General features: G+C 35.1%; 1 protein-coding gene across 1 annotated transcript; it reads left to right on the top strand.

The window, feature by feature from the left end:
- Positions 1-1,012: 1,012 nt before the first annotated feature.
- LOC113306006 lies at positions 1,013-1,831 on the top strand. The gene has a single exon (XM_026554996.1). It carries the CDS (start codon positions 1,013-1,015, stop codon positions 1,829-1,831), a length of 819 nt encoding a protein of 272 aa, XP_026410781.1.
- Positions 1,832-14,247: the final 12,416 nt, after the last annotated feature.

The following is a 14,247-nucleotide window of genomic DNA, read 5'->3' on the forward strand; positions in this document are numbered from 1 at the left end:
AACGACTTATTTTTCAGTTCTTTCAAATGGTGTGCCTGGTGATAGATTCAGTGTCTCTAAAGGTCTTAATCAGGGGGATCCATTATCCCCCTATTTGTTTATCATTTGTATAGAAGTGCTTTCTAATCTCCTCCTAAAAGCTGAAAACGATAAGCTAATTTCAGATGTCAAAGTGGCTAGAACTGCACCACCTGTCTCTCATCTTTTTTTTTGCGGACGATTGTTTCCTCTTTCCGAAAGCCAGTCTGTATGAAGCTAAAAACATTGTTAACATTTTAAACGTCTTTGGGGAAATGACTGGGGAAGTCATTAACTTCCAAAAATCTGGAGTTTTTTTTACGCCTAAGATTCACAACAAACACTATAAATTTTTTTCTAAAATTATTAAGGTTAGGAAAATTTCAAAAAATGACAAATACTTAGGGACACCTCTTTCTTTTTTGATAAAAACAAAGTTAATAGTTTTGAGCCTCTTCTTAACAAATAATATACTGTTCTTCAAGGCTGGATTGGGAAGATGTTTAATCAAGCTGGTCGCACTGTTTTAATCAAAAATGTTCTTAGTGCCTACCCTAATCACCAAATGCAGTGTCTTTCTTTTCCCCAAAAACTCTTGATAACCTAGATAAGATTCAAAGGGACTTATGGTGGCAAAAAAAGAATAAAAAAAAAGTGTTATTACCTTAAAGCTTGGCCTAGTGTAACTAAAGATATTCGGCAAGGTGGTCTGGGAGTCAGAATTCCCCATAAGCATAATCTTGCTTTAGTCACCAAATTGGCTTGGAGGTTAATCCACAATCAGGATCAGTTGTGGGCCAAAATTCTAAAGCATAAATACTTTAGGAATCATAACTCTTTAAGGAAAACTAGAAAGCATAAGATTTCATGGATTTAGTCTAGTATTCAAAAAGGCCTGGAAGTTATTAAGTCCAATAGTGTTCGGTAGATTAACGATGGTGAATCTACTAGTATTTGGTCTGATTTCTGGTTGCCTAATCAAACTTCTCTATTAATGCCTATGAATGCGTATGATCTAATGAATTCTGAAGGGAACTGGGATATGAATGTTATTAGCAAGTATATTGATAAATCCTCTCATAATGCTATTAACTCTGTAGCTATTAATCTTTGCTTGCATGATAGAATTAGATGGAAATCTACTATTTCAGGAAATTTAACTACTAAGTCTGTTTACAATTTCTTGACTAATGTAACTATTGATAAAGATGAAGCAAGTTTTTGTAAGCAAATATGGAACCTTAATATTCTTCCTAAAGTAAATATGTTTTGCTGGAAAGTGGTTTCTAATGCTATTGCTTTAGGGAAAAACATGTCCAAATATGTTAAGGATTCTAAGCCGCATTGTTTGCTTTGTGATTCTCATGACATTGAAGATGAAATGCATCTGTTTGTTAATTGTCTATTTTCTAGAAAGATTTGGGATGCTTTTGAGCTTAATAACATCTATAACTACAGAGGAAATCAGGACATTATACATTGGTTTAAATTTTGGTTGAACAGTAAAGTTTTCAATGGCAAACACAACTTAATTTATTTCATCATCTGGTCCATTTGGAAGTTTAGAAATAGTGTGCAGTTTGATAAGGCAGTGCCTAATGTGCATAAGCTAATTGATTTAGTTAAAGTTCCCCACCAAAAGTTCAATATTCCAGGGGACAACAAAACTAGTCATGATTCTGTCACAGCTAAGAATTTACACTATGATAATCGCACAAATGGAAGATGCACTTATGATTGGTTTATTCATTTTGATGCATCCTTTCTTGAAGCTGACTTTTCTATGGGTTACGCCAATCTCAATTCTGGATAAAACGAGACAGGAAGCACTGTCGAGCAGGTTGCAGCTGGGCTTCATGCCCATTAGAAGCAGAAGTAAAAGAAGGAATCGAGGCTTTTAGGTGGGTGAAGGATTTGAATCTCAATAATTGTTGCATAATTAACGATTGTCAAACATTAATGAAGCTGATGAAAGGAGAAGCTGATCCAGAAATTCAACCTTGGAGATCTCAGACAAGCATCTATAGATGCAAATTTTCTCTTATGTTTTGTAATTCGGTTTCCTTTATGTATAAAAATAAGAAGTTTGTGGATTTTGAAGACAAACTGTCTAAGGAAGTTAGATCTAGGAGAATTAGTTACTTCTCTACTGAGAATTTGAGTGAAAATGAAAGATCCAATACCCTATCAAAGACTGGACGGCACTGTATTGTATCTCCCATTTTGTATATGTTGTAATCTTCCTTCTATATATAAATAAAAGTCTTCTTATCAAAAATAAAATAAAAAAGATGTGACCCAATTTTTTTATTAGGTATTTGATTTATCATTTGTATGTTAATTGAGCCTAAGAATGCTATTTTTTGAGACATTTTTTATGTGGTTAGAGCTTTGATGTCTTCATTTATGTGTTTTTGATATATTTTTTTTTTGTAATATGCAAGTTATCAACCATGTCTGAGAAGATTGTGTGTGCTATCTTGAATTATAGTAAGCATTCATCCCTATTTGGTAGATGTGTACATATTTGTACAGTGAAATTCTCTATGATAAATGCTTGGATTGTATTGTTTGAATCAACTAGAAATAACCCGTGTCGTAACGACACGACATGAGGTTAACAGAGAGTTCTAATAAATATCTAGAGATAGCTCGTGCCGTAACGACACTGCTTTAATATGATATCTGACTGGTGTAGTTTTTCTTTTCTTACGGACTTTAAATCGCGTTCTTTTGCAAGAAAGTTTTCTATTTTATTTTAAGCAAAAATAATTTCTATAAATACATTGTAAAATTATTCATATACATTATCCAAAAACGAACACAAAATCATTTAAGTAATACTCCCTCTGTCTTTTTTTAGGATCCGGATCCTCTACACCCAAAATTCCTCTACAACCGTGCGTCTGCCAATAAGGAGACGCCATGTGTTCGCATTTAAACATACCAAAATCATAAATATTCGGTATATTGAAGTTGTTGAAATTAAAAGATTTTCAAATCTGGGAGTATAACGGGTGGTTCGAATTCAGTGGGCACAAATGATAAAAAAGTAGACACGGTTAGGCGCTACAGAGAGTTATGTAGATTACATATTCAACTAGCAACAAGGGCTTCGGAATCTGAAGAAGCATACAAAATTACTTTGTTGGCTCTCAGTAACACGTTAAAAGAGGTCGATGCAAAATTGAGGGGACTAAAAGTTCAAGAATATTTAAAGAACCAAAACATTTGGCCAGCAGTAGACAAAGAAATTAATCTCAATGCATCATTTAATGTTGATAATTATAATGTCAGAGGAATTAAGATCAGACAGAAAACAGCAATTGATACTAGCTCTGTCAGACCCAAGAATGTATTGGAAAAAGCTGTATATGTAAAAAAGAAGCGGACTAGCAAGACCATGGAATCTCAAAGCAATGAAGAGACAGTACCAGCTTTTGATTTCCCAACCCAAATGTCGACGCCGCAACTCGTTCAGGTATTCAACTATTTACTCTTATCTATAATTATTGCTTATACTGAAATGCATAAAATGATTTGGTTATTTTATCAACAGTATTAATAGGTCACCTGTTCAAAATTTAGGTACCCAATGCGTTATTGAGAAACATAAGTATGGCTAGTAATGACACAGTACCAGCACCTCCATATGTTATGCCGGTAATACTTTTGAAGCAATATTGGTCAGTATTTCTGTGAATGTCATTTTTCAAATGCTAAAACATTATGAATTAACACTTGGTTGGTTATGAATGACATGTGATAGCAATACTATACTGGTGGCTATGTTCCTTTTAGCGGTTATCAACAACGCCCAAATCTTAGCAGCTATCAACATCGCCCAAATTTTAGCGGTTATCAACAATGTCCAAACGGACTGGCCGGAGTCTTACAGGTAGTTAACTGATAGTATTCTTTATAATTTTTCTTTTTTAAGTTGAAAAATACATAAATTTCATTTTGTCATGTTATGTGTATTGTAGGAACAAACACAATTACAAGGTGGGCAACATTTATATAACTCACATCCTCAAGATTACCCATGGGGGTTACACTATGGACGAAGTTCAGGAGAATAAAGAAGATAACATGTGCCTATTTCAGTATTTGCACACTAGGATTGTCACGAAACCAAACGCCAGTTATGTTTATGGTTGTGAAGTACACAAGAAATTCGGAGGTGCTGCTTAGGCATAGACATGATCGTATTTTATTATTTGTCATCAAAATGAAGTATTCTTTTGTGATTCTTTGTTAAGTCTTTAACATACAATATGAACACCTCTCTTTTGTTACGGCATGAGCTTTGGATGCTTTATAATGGATATTATGTCAATGACTTCTCCATCTATATTTGTTCTTTATCTCCATGGCTGGTAATCTTTTCTACAAGTAGAATGTGCCAACTTACATTCTTCATTTCAGCCAAATGACTATCAGACTATGGAGCTTTGGTTTTTCAGTCCATAATATTGGAATAATGATTTTTAGCAAACGTTATCACGTAGCTGCTTTCTTCGCTCTCACTTTCAATAAATCTGGTAGAGAAGTTAATATAGGGGAACCATATAAAACCAACTTGGGGAGAGAGCTGTTGCAGTTGTTGTGGTTTTAGTTCGTCATCATGAAAACATTTGTTCTTGGCCCGTAAAAAAAAAGTAAAATAGATTAAGGACCAAAAACGAAAATTAGTTTAAGAACTAATTGAAGGAGGATAAACATTTCCATTTTTATCTCGGCTGAAAATCTTTTAATTTCAACAACTTCAATATACCGAATATTTATGATTTTGATATGTTTAAATGCGAACACATGGCGTCCCCTTATTCGCAGGCGCACGGTTGTAGAGGATTTTTGGTGTAGAAGATCCGGAGCCCTTTTTTTATCTGTCCTAATTTCTACTTTGGTTTGGTCTGTCTCTTTTTATCTGTCCGCTCTGTTTATAGACATACTTTTCCCTTAAACTATCAAATATACCCTTTATTTTTTATAATCATAAAATTATTTTTAATATAAACTTAATTCAAAATCTTAAATATTATCACCATATATAAATAAAAAATGTACTCAATCTCTTTGTATTAATTGTCATTCCTTTTTTGAATAAAACATTTATGGATAGTTATAAAATTCCTAATAAAACTTCTACTTATTCTTACATCTCGTTCTGATTATGGACTCCATAATAAAAGCAGTATAAGTTTGTTTTTATTTTCTTAAAATATTTCCTAAAATAATAATACTATCCAATTTATAAGTGTTAATACTATTAGTTTTAGTTTTGGTAACAACATAACATTAAATAGGGCTAGTCAAGGGTTAGTCAAGACATTTTTCAGGATTTCCTTAATATCTTGACAAAGTCAATTAGGACTGTTAATTTGAGACGGAGGGAGTAGTGTGTATGCATATCTCACTTATGAATTATGAATAGAAATAAATAAATTAATTAAAGATGGGTCCAGATCCTCTGTGACTAAAACGTTCCTGTCCCTCCCAATGACAGAGCGACACGTGGTATACCAAATCAATTCATAAATTCAATTATAAAGTCGTGCTGTGACGAGGTCACCCTCGGAAAAACATCCGTAAGAGTGCACTTCCTAGCCTTTAGATATTATATCATAAATAAATATGTATCTCCAGGAAAGATTTAGAAAATAAAAATATATTTATTATTATTCTTATTTTCTATATCCTTGTATTTAATTTTATTTGTTCCCTAATCCTCAGAGAAAATCAGGAAATAATCCTATTGCGTTTTCTTTCGAGGCACATGCATTCATCAATTGTGAATCTAATTCTCGCACTGTCTACAAATTATATACTGCTCTTAAACTTATATAAAAGAATTCTGCTAATGTTAATCACTCATTCTTAGTGAGTTTGTTTTATAATTCATCACTAGACTCCTACAGATGCAGTCCCAGCAAAAACTAGAATAATATCACAAGACGAGTAGGTACAAGAGTTTATACATTGACAACTTCGATATCTTTAAAGATCTCATGGTCAACTCATTATTGCACAAATAATCAACGTGATTGCAAAGACATAAAGTTGGAATTGATGATTTTCAACTCTTAACATCGATTGGTAACGAAGAAGATATTGCCATATTGTAGTTAGCAACATAGTAGCGATGGGAGGAGGGATGTAAGTAAGCAAGAACAGATAAAAATATAAGACTGGTACACATACACATTAATAGAAAACTTAGAAAATAACTTGGCTGGACTCATCTTAATTTTGCAGTAATAGGTCTATTTGGTATTGCTGATCTTATACATGTTTACAAATGAATCCTCAAAGATTCTCATGTGCAAGACGAAGAGTAAATAAGGCCGCACGAAACCTAATAATGGCTTTGCAGCTAAACAAACTCAAAATTCAAAACTGAAAACTCCGTCGTTCCCACTGCCACCAAAAGTGTATACAAAAACCTAGTCTTTGCACCAGTTTGTTAATTTGATGCCATCTTCTACCGTTCTTAACCAAAGATATAAACCCACGGTAGTGGCTAGGTTTAGCAGTTTAGAAAAAGTGAAATTGATTAGAAAGCTACAGGCGTTGGATTTATTTCTTGATTTGCTTTAAGGATTAAAGAACAAATAAAAGTGAATACAAGGATATAAAAAATAATAAGAAGAGAAATTAAAAAATATAATTTTGCTATCTAAATCTTACCTAAAGATACAATTTGATGTATGATATAATATCTAAGGGCTAGGAAGTGCACCCTTACGGATATTATCATGAGGGTGACCTCGTCACAGCATGACTCTTAAATTATACCCCCTCCGTCCCACTATTAAGTGACCTAGTTTAAATTTGCATAATTTTAAAGGCAAGCAAGGAAAATAATACTTTTACGCATTTTTTACAATTATACCCTTATGAAAAATAACTAGTGAAATTTAGAAATGATTTATCTCTCAAACTACTCCACGGATGTTCACAAATTTCATACCATTGAAAAGCATTTTAAAACATTTGTGTAACAAATATAAACATGTCTATCAAATTATGCATATTTATTATATTTTTTTATAATTAACTAAAAGGATAATTTTGGAAATATCTCCTTGTTTAGTGATATAGGTCACTTATTAGTGGGACAAAATCTAAATCAAATATGTCACTTAATGGTGGGACGGAGGGAGTAATTAATCCAGAATTAGAGATAAATCTGGAGTTAAATATGGGTTATTTGGTTTTTGTTATTCACGTTTTGATCTAAACTTGGGTTTAACATTTGTACAGCCTTTGCGTTTGGTTTAAAGACCAACATTGATTCATGTTGACCCAGTTAAGTCTATTTTTATTATATTTTATGAAATAAAAGTAATTTAATTAGTGAGTTTACAAGTGTATCCCTGAAGCTAAAGTAATTGCGTTTGGTTAATCCAAATACCTCCAGCTCTTCCCGTTTTTTGTTTCCCTGTGACACCAAAAATACCACTGCGACACCAATTCCGACATCAGCAAGACTATTATCAAACCCATAACCACATCCCTGTTTTTTAATGTTGTCAATCACCATTCAACCAATACCAAATCTAGCCAGAACCCATTGTAAATAATCAAGACTAGCACCACTGTAATCACTTTAACTGTTGCCGTAGGGAAGTAGAGAATAATCACCATTGATGTCTCCATTCACCACCACTGCAAATTCCGACCAGCCGATACACGGACCCTAATTTTGTTTCACTGCCGTCTTTTTTTCCTTCTGTTCTATCATTTCTCTGAGCCCCTTGTTCACGGCCATGGCGGCAACACATCAAATATCAAAAACCCCAAATCCGATGTTGTTGCTAATCATTTCTCAACTGAGAAATTCAATTAAAATTCAACTTCATACCATCCATTCCATTCGACTCCAAAATCAGCACAGCCACCATTTAATCAAAGACCACTTCAGCCAGGGTAAACCCTTGTTGTTTTAGGGAATTGATCTTCAGCCACCATTATCTGCTTCCCCAATCCTTCTTCTTATCCTAAAATGCTTGCAATTACAAATCCTATCGGATCTGTGTTTTCTGCACACATAAAAATGTCGGTAGTGAATAGTAAATGAGGGAATCAAACTTGAATTATCAACTAGAAACACAACCAGATCCACATCATAATGAAAGAAGATAGAGATCTATATATCACAAATAAATGATACAATTCATCAAAATTCACGAATTATAAAACAAACCAGCGAAAACAAATTCGATAATGACCTTAAAAAACATGAAATTCATAGAAATCTATACAACTAATCATTAAACAAAATTGAAAATTTAATCATAAGATGATCATTACTATTAGATCAGAGTTGCGTATCTATTGTTAGAAAAAACGCTTTAAAATTATCAATTTTTCCATGGACTATGTTTTGATCCCTAAATCTATTGCCCATTAATTGTTTTTTCTTTTGAATAGATAAAACAATAGTCCCACATTGACTAAAATCTAAAGAGTTTTAGACATAAATACCATAGAGTTGGCTATAAGGGCATGGCCCTTGGGTCATTAGACTTTTGTGCTTGGGGGGAGGCTTAGGCTAGGGCAAGGTTGCCTTTCCCGTACGCGCGGTGCTTCGCACAGAAGCACGCCGGTCGGTCGGGCTCGGGTGTGGGTGTAGGTGTGGGTGTGGGTTCCACACAAGTAGAAGAATCTTTTCTTTGTCTGCACGTGTTTTGTCCTGACTTCTTTGTCTGGGTGTGGCTCCATGCCTGACAAAACAACTTTTGTTGCACTATCTTTAACCCAACATAACCAGTTTTTTCTATCATACGCATGGGTTTTCTTTCTTGTTTGTAACTACACAAACACTATATAAGAGAGTAGTTGTAATCTCAGAAAAGACACACCACAGAGAAATATCTCTTCTACTCTCCCTCAGTTTTTCTGTAAACATCTCTTCTACTGTTTTAAGTTCTGCCAAGCTCTAAGGGTACCCTCATTGTATGCTACATTGTGGGGTACTAACTGTAGTTGTATCCTGGAGGTGACTCGCCAACTGCTGTAGCATCTCAGAGGAGTGGCAGGCGATATTGCCTTTAGGACAGCGTAGTCTACGTGCCTCTACATTTTCTGTGCAGCAACATCAGCAACATTATTTTGAGCTAAGTATCTTCTTCTCAGTTACTTTATTAGTAATATACCCAACATCTATATATGAATACAGTAATGTTAACAGCAATCATGAAATGAAGACGAAATCCAATCCTAGCAATCATTCTCTGCCTCCCTAATCCTTCTTCTCCTCCGAAATTTTTACCCTAAAATGAAATTGGCAGTACGCGATGGTAGGGGCGGAGATAACAGACGCAGAGAAGAGATATTCCCAAAATTACTAGGTCATTGTTAGTAAAGTAGAAGGGTATAACTGTAACCTCGGTTAACAATTAGATTTTGAATAATTCTTTTGATAATTAGTAAACATGAGTCAAAATTTAACGAGTCAACATGGGTCAACGTCCGGTCCAAGTACCAAATGTAAAGGCTGGACAAATGTTAGACCAAACACAGTTTTCGGTCAAAACCTGAGTATCAAAAACCAAATAACTCTTAAATATATTCTTTCCAAAAAAAACATCATATTACTTCTCTTAAAAAACTGAAACACCTTCGATTAAAAAACTGAAACACCTTTGATGATCATTACATATATGCGTCGAAAAGAAAAGTGATGATCACGAGGATTTGTTTGATTAATAACTAACATTTACACCATGTTTGTTTACTCCTGACTCATCTGAGTCGTCTGGATCTGAATCATCTGGATCTGAGTGAAATTACCTGACTCATCTGGATCTGAGTCGATATGTTTGTTTTGAGTCAGATCTGACTCATCTGACTCGGGAATAAGTGAGTCAGTGGTTTGGTCCCATGAGTCAGGGGTATTTTGTTACCTGACTCAAATGAGTCCGAGTCAGGGGTTATGTCTGAGTCAGAGGTCGAGTCAGATCTGACTCAAAATGGAAAACAAACGGTCTGACTGCTGACTCGGTCCGAGTCAGGGTTTGACTCAGATTCAGACGCCGAGTCAGCTGCAAACAAACAAGGTCTTAGTTTATGCTCTAATTTAGGCAAAAAACCATCAATTAAATGATCTCTTTTTAATCTCTTTTTCAAATATGATTTGAGATATAATCTCTTTTTCAAATCTGATTTGAGATATATTGGCTTTTAAACATGATCAAAAATGATGTTACAATCTCATTCGTAATCTGTATCTAGAGATTGACCAGGATGAAATTGAAGAACTCTCTCAAGTCATAAAAATAGGATACAACAAAGTTGCATTAAAGTTTCCCAATCAAAATCCATTCCAACCCCTAAGTAACAACCAAGGTCACTCACAAGATAAGCAACTTTCAGGAAATTTGTTTCAAATTAGCGATAAGATTCCAAGTATGTGACTAGTTTCTGTAAAGTTTTTTTCACAAGATTACCGGTTTTGAAAATAAATAAATTTGGTTCGTATTATATCTCTTATTCTAAATTAACTAAAGATTAACCCGTTAATTAAAATATCAACACTTGTCACTCCATCATTGGCCGGCACAGAGGGACAGGAACAATTCGGTCACAGAAGATTTGCACCCATTAAAGATTCATCATGCCATTAGATTCATTTCCCAAATAAACAAATAAATAAATTAGAAATAAACAAATAAATCTCATTTCCCATTAGATTCATCATGCCACCACTGAATCCAATTAATGCATGTATGATATATTATGATTTTATTTAATGTTATTTTGAATATCTTGAGTTAAGAGTTTATGCAACAATTAAAGATTAATAAATTTTGATTCATAATGAGAGAGGTTACAGAAACGACGACCGTCGGATGTCTTTCGCTGGGATGAGACTGAGATGATCGGATGCAACGTTTGTCTATCAAAATATTATCCGACCGTCCAAGGCTCAAAAATCTATGTTGTTTTGTATTATAGATATAGATACTCTATTTTGTTATTTTTATGTAAATATTTACATACTTGTACACTACTATGCTCTTGATGAATGCATGACCTGTTTTGTTGGTATATATGCTAGATTGTGGTATTATTCAGTAAATGTGTACTTGTTTGTACACTGCAATGCTATGTGATGAATATATGGTCTGTCATGTGGGTATGGATGCTAGATTTATTAGGTTTTTATAGAGGTATACATATTTTGCACACTGAGATGCTCTTTGATGAATGCATGGCAAGTCCTGTGGGTATGATGCTAGAATTTGTTAGTTTTCTGTAGAGGTGTAAATGTTTATACACTAGTATATGTTTCACTTTATATATCATGTGCATGCACTTTAATGTACACTGTACATGTTATTGATATATGTTATTTTGTAATATATAGGGTATGTACCATGTCTGAGAAGGTTGTGTACGCTATTTTCGGATCATGGTGATCATTCTGTCCTATATTGGTACATGCATACATATTTTTACACTAAAAATTTCTCCCTGATAAATGCATGGGTTGTTTTGTTTAAACCAATGCTTTATTTCTATTGTTTTCTGCAGATTTGTACATACTTATACACTAGTATGGTCTCTCATGATTTTATGTTCTGTCCAGCGGGTATGAATGTTAGATTAGGGATTTTTGAAGGTGTAAACATAATTGATAGGAGCTTAAATTACATCTTTTGAATATCAATTTCCTATACTTTTCTTAGTTATTTCTCTTATATAAATGGGTATTACGCTTTATTTTATATTTTGCGGGTATGTTGGAGTCATGCAACGTGAAACAAAGTAAATATTAACTTAATTCAGTGCTCGGAGACATTAGGCGCTGACGAAGTTGAAGTACGGAAGCACCAAAGGTCTCAAATACAAAAAGTACTAAAGGCAGACACAAAATAGTATTTGGGGCTGCCAGGGAAATTCCCTAATCTTAGACAGCAGCTAGGTCGAGACTTGAGTTGTGTCTTTATAGCAGCTGCATTACTTCCTCACAACAAGTTCAGGTCTTTCACTTTGTTCACTGCCGAGAGCTGTTCATGTTTATTAGCTATATCCTGATACGTTATTGCCAAAGGCTAAGAGAGTTGGGACAAGTTTACAAAGCCAGAGTAATACAAGGAACTATGTCTCGAACTGTAAGATAGTTGAGCAGAATCAACACCCGGAAAGATAGTGAAGCTCAAGCTGCTGCCATTAATCTTGATGAACGAAGGAGATACAAGGAATTTGAAGTTGAGAAGAAAAGGAAACCTGTGTCTGTGATTGATCCAAAGGTACAATGAATTGGAGAAAGGTTTGGGTTGATTGGAACCTCAGAAATCAGTGAAAATGATGTGCTGCCATTGTTCTAGGAGAATGAATCAATGACTTTAATGTTCCTGAGATTATGAATGATTTATACAGAATGGATTTGTATTGAATGTGAAAATGTGCAGGGAAGGAGTGATGCGTGGTCTTCAAAATGCAGGCAGTATGTGACCACCATCAGCTTGCAAGTGGCACACAGGGTGTTCGAGAAAATGCCTGACAGGCTAGTTTTTCATTCAAATTTCAGTGACGACCAGTTCTCCCTTAGTTGTTTGCAGCTGCTAGCCACGGTTCATTGGCTGAGTACAAGGGTTGGGGATGCGATTCATGGACTGAGCAGGTAGGGAATTCGAGATTTTGGTTCTGCTATGGCCGAAAAGTGGGTTGTCCACAAATGGTCAAGGCAGAGATGTCAGGAACTAGTGAAAGTTGGGTTGTGGATTTGAGTCGAGATTGATACAGTTTTAAAGCCAATAAGTCAGGAAAGAAAAGGAAACTGCTGTCGATGCCGTTAATCTGAATGGAAGTATTACAAGCAGAGTGGCTCTAGTGTATGAAATTTGTGCTCGAGATTACAAGGGTTTGCTGTTGTGTAACCACCAGTTCTGCTTTGATTATGTGCAGTATTAGCAATGGTTTAATGGCCGAGTATTGGTTAGTCCTCAGCAGAGATTTGAGTCTCAATTGAGGACTGGATTAGGAAGTCTGTCAGGTTAGCCATGGGTCTGGTGCTTTCTGTCATGGTCAGGGTTCGATGATTGTTGGAGCGGTCAGGACTTATTGTAGAAGTTGAGACAAACATGGAAACAGTGCCGAAAAGACGGGGAAACAATTGTTGTTGCAGCCATTGATTATGATAAACGGCTGAGTATTAAAGACTTGATTTAGAAGCCGCAGTGGATTAGAAAGTTGGCTTGCATGGGATTGCAGCAAGAACATCTATATAGAGGGTAAAACCTAAAGCTACAGAGATCAGATATCATAATACCCCCTCTGCGACTGTCATAACCTCCAACAGAGAGGAGTTGTAGCTCCTCTAATCATCATCACCACCACCATCAGTTACCACCTGCATACCATCTGCATCACCATCTCACTTGCATTCATCCACCATCAACAGTTCGCATTCCACCTGCATACAGGCATCTCCATCACATCCACAACACCTGCATCCACCTTTACCACCAGTCCTTGTCCACCTGCATTTCATATACCACCAGATTGAGGAGTTATCTGTGCGCATCCACCAAGACAACAAGCAACAGCACCAGCTCAGAGTTCTTGTCTGCTGCCATATTACAGCACCGAGTTTACAGCAGCTAGCATAATCCATAATCACTAGGTCACCTTCCCATCCGCATCGTCACATACTGTCTATTTGGTTTGCTTAGTTGGTTTTACATTCAATTTTCTGTTTTCTTCTATGCAATGAATTCCAGCAGCTACTTGTTTGGTTAGGGTTATTTCGAAGCTATGTGACCTGAGTTTTTGATAATTTATTCAAGTTATTCTTTCTTTATAATATCGTTTTATTACTTGTCTTTTATCACGTTTATGACCATGAATTGTTTTCAAGTTGTTTGAGTGGCCAATTAGACAACTTGTTTGCGAAACTAATGCTAGATTTTGGAGTCTTAATAGGTAATTGTTAAGATGATATAATCATAAGTAGCAAAGCATCAACGTTGCAATGGGATGTTGTGGATTTTGATGTGTATTTGACAACCCTAAATTGACATGTCGAACTTATGAGCATGTGGTTAGGATCAATTCAAATCATAGAACATACCGGTTAGTTTGACTAGACAGGAGTAGAGAACTTATTCTACAAAGTGGCTTTGGAGTTTAATGGACTTGTTGAACTTATAACTTGTCTTGGATTGTTAGTAAACGTATTTGAAGAAGATTCATGTTCACTAGTGGAAAAAGAACCTC

The sequence above is a fragment of the Papaver somniferum genome, chromosome 8 (genome assembly GCF_003573695.1).
Source record: "Papaver somniferum cultivar HN1 chromosome 8, ASM357369v1, whole genome shotgun sequence".
Classification (NCBI taxonomy): Eukaryota; Viridiplantae; Streptophyta; class Magnoliopsida; order Ranunculales; family Papaveraceae; genus Papaver; species Papaver somniferum.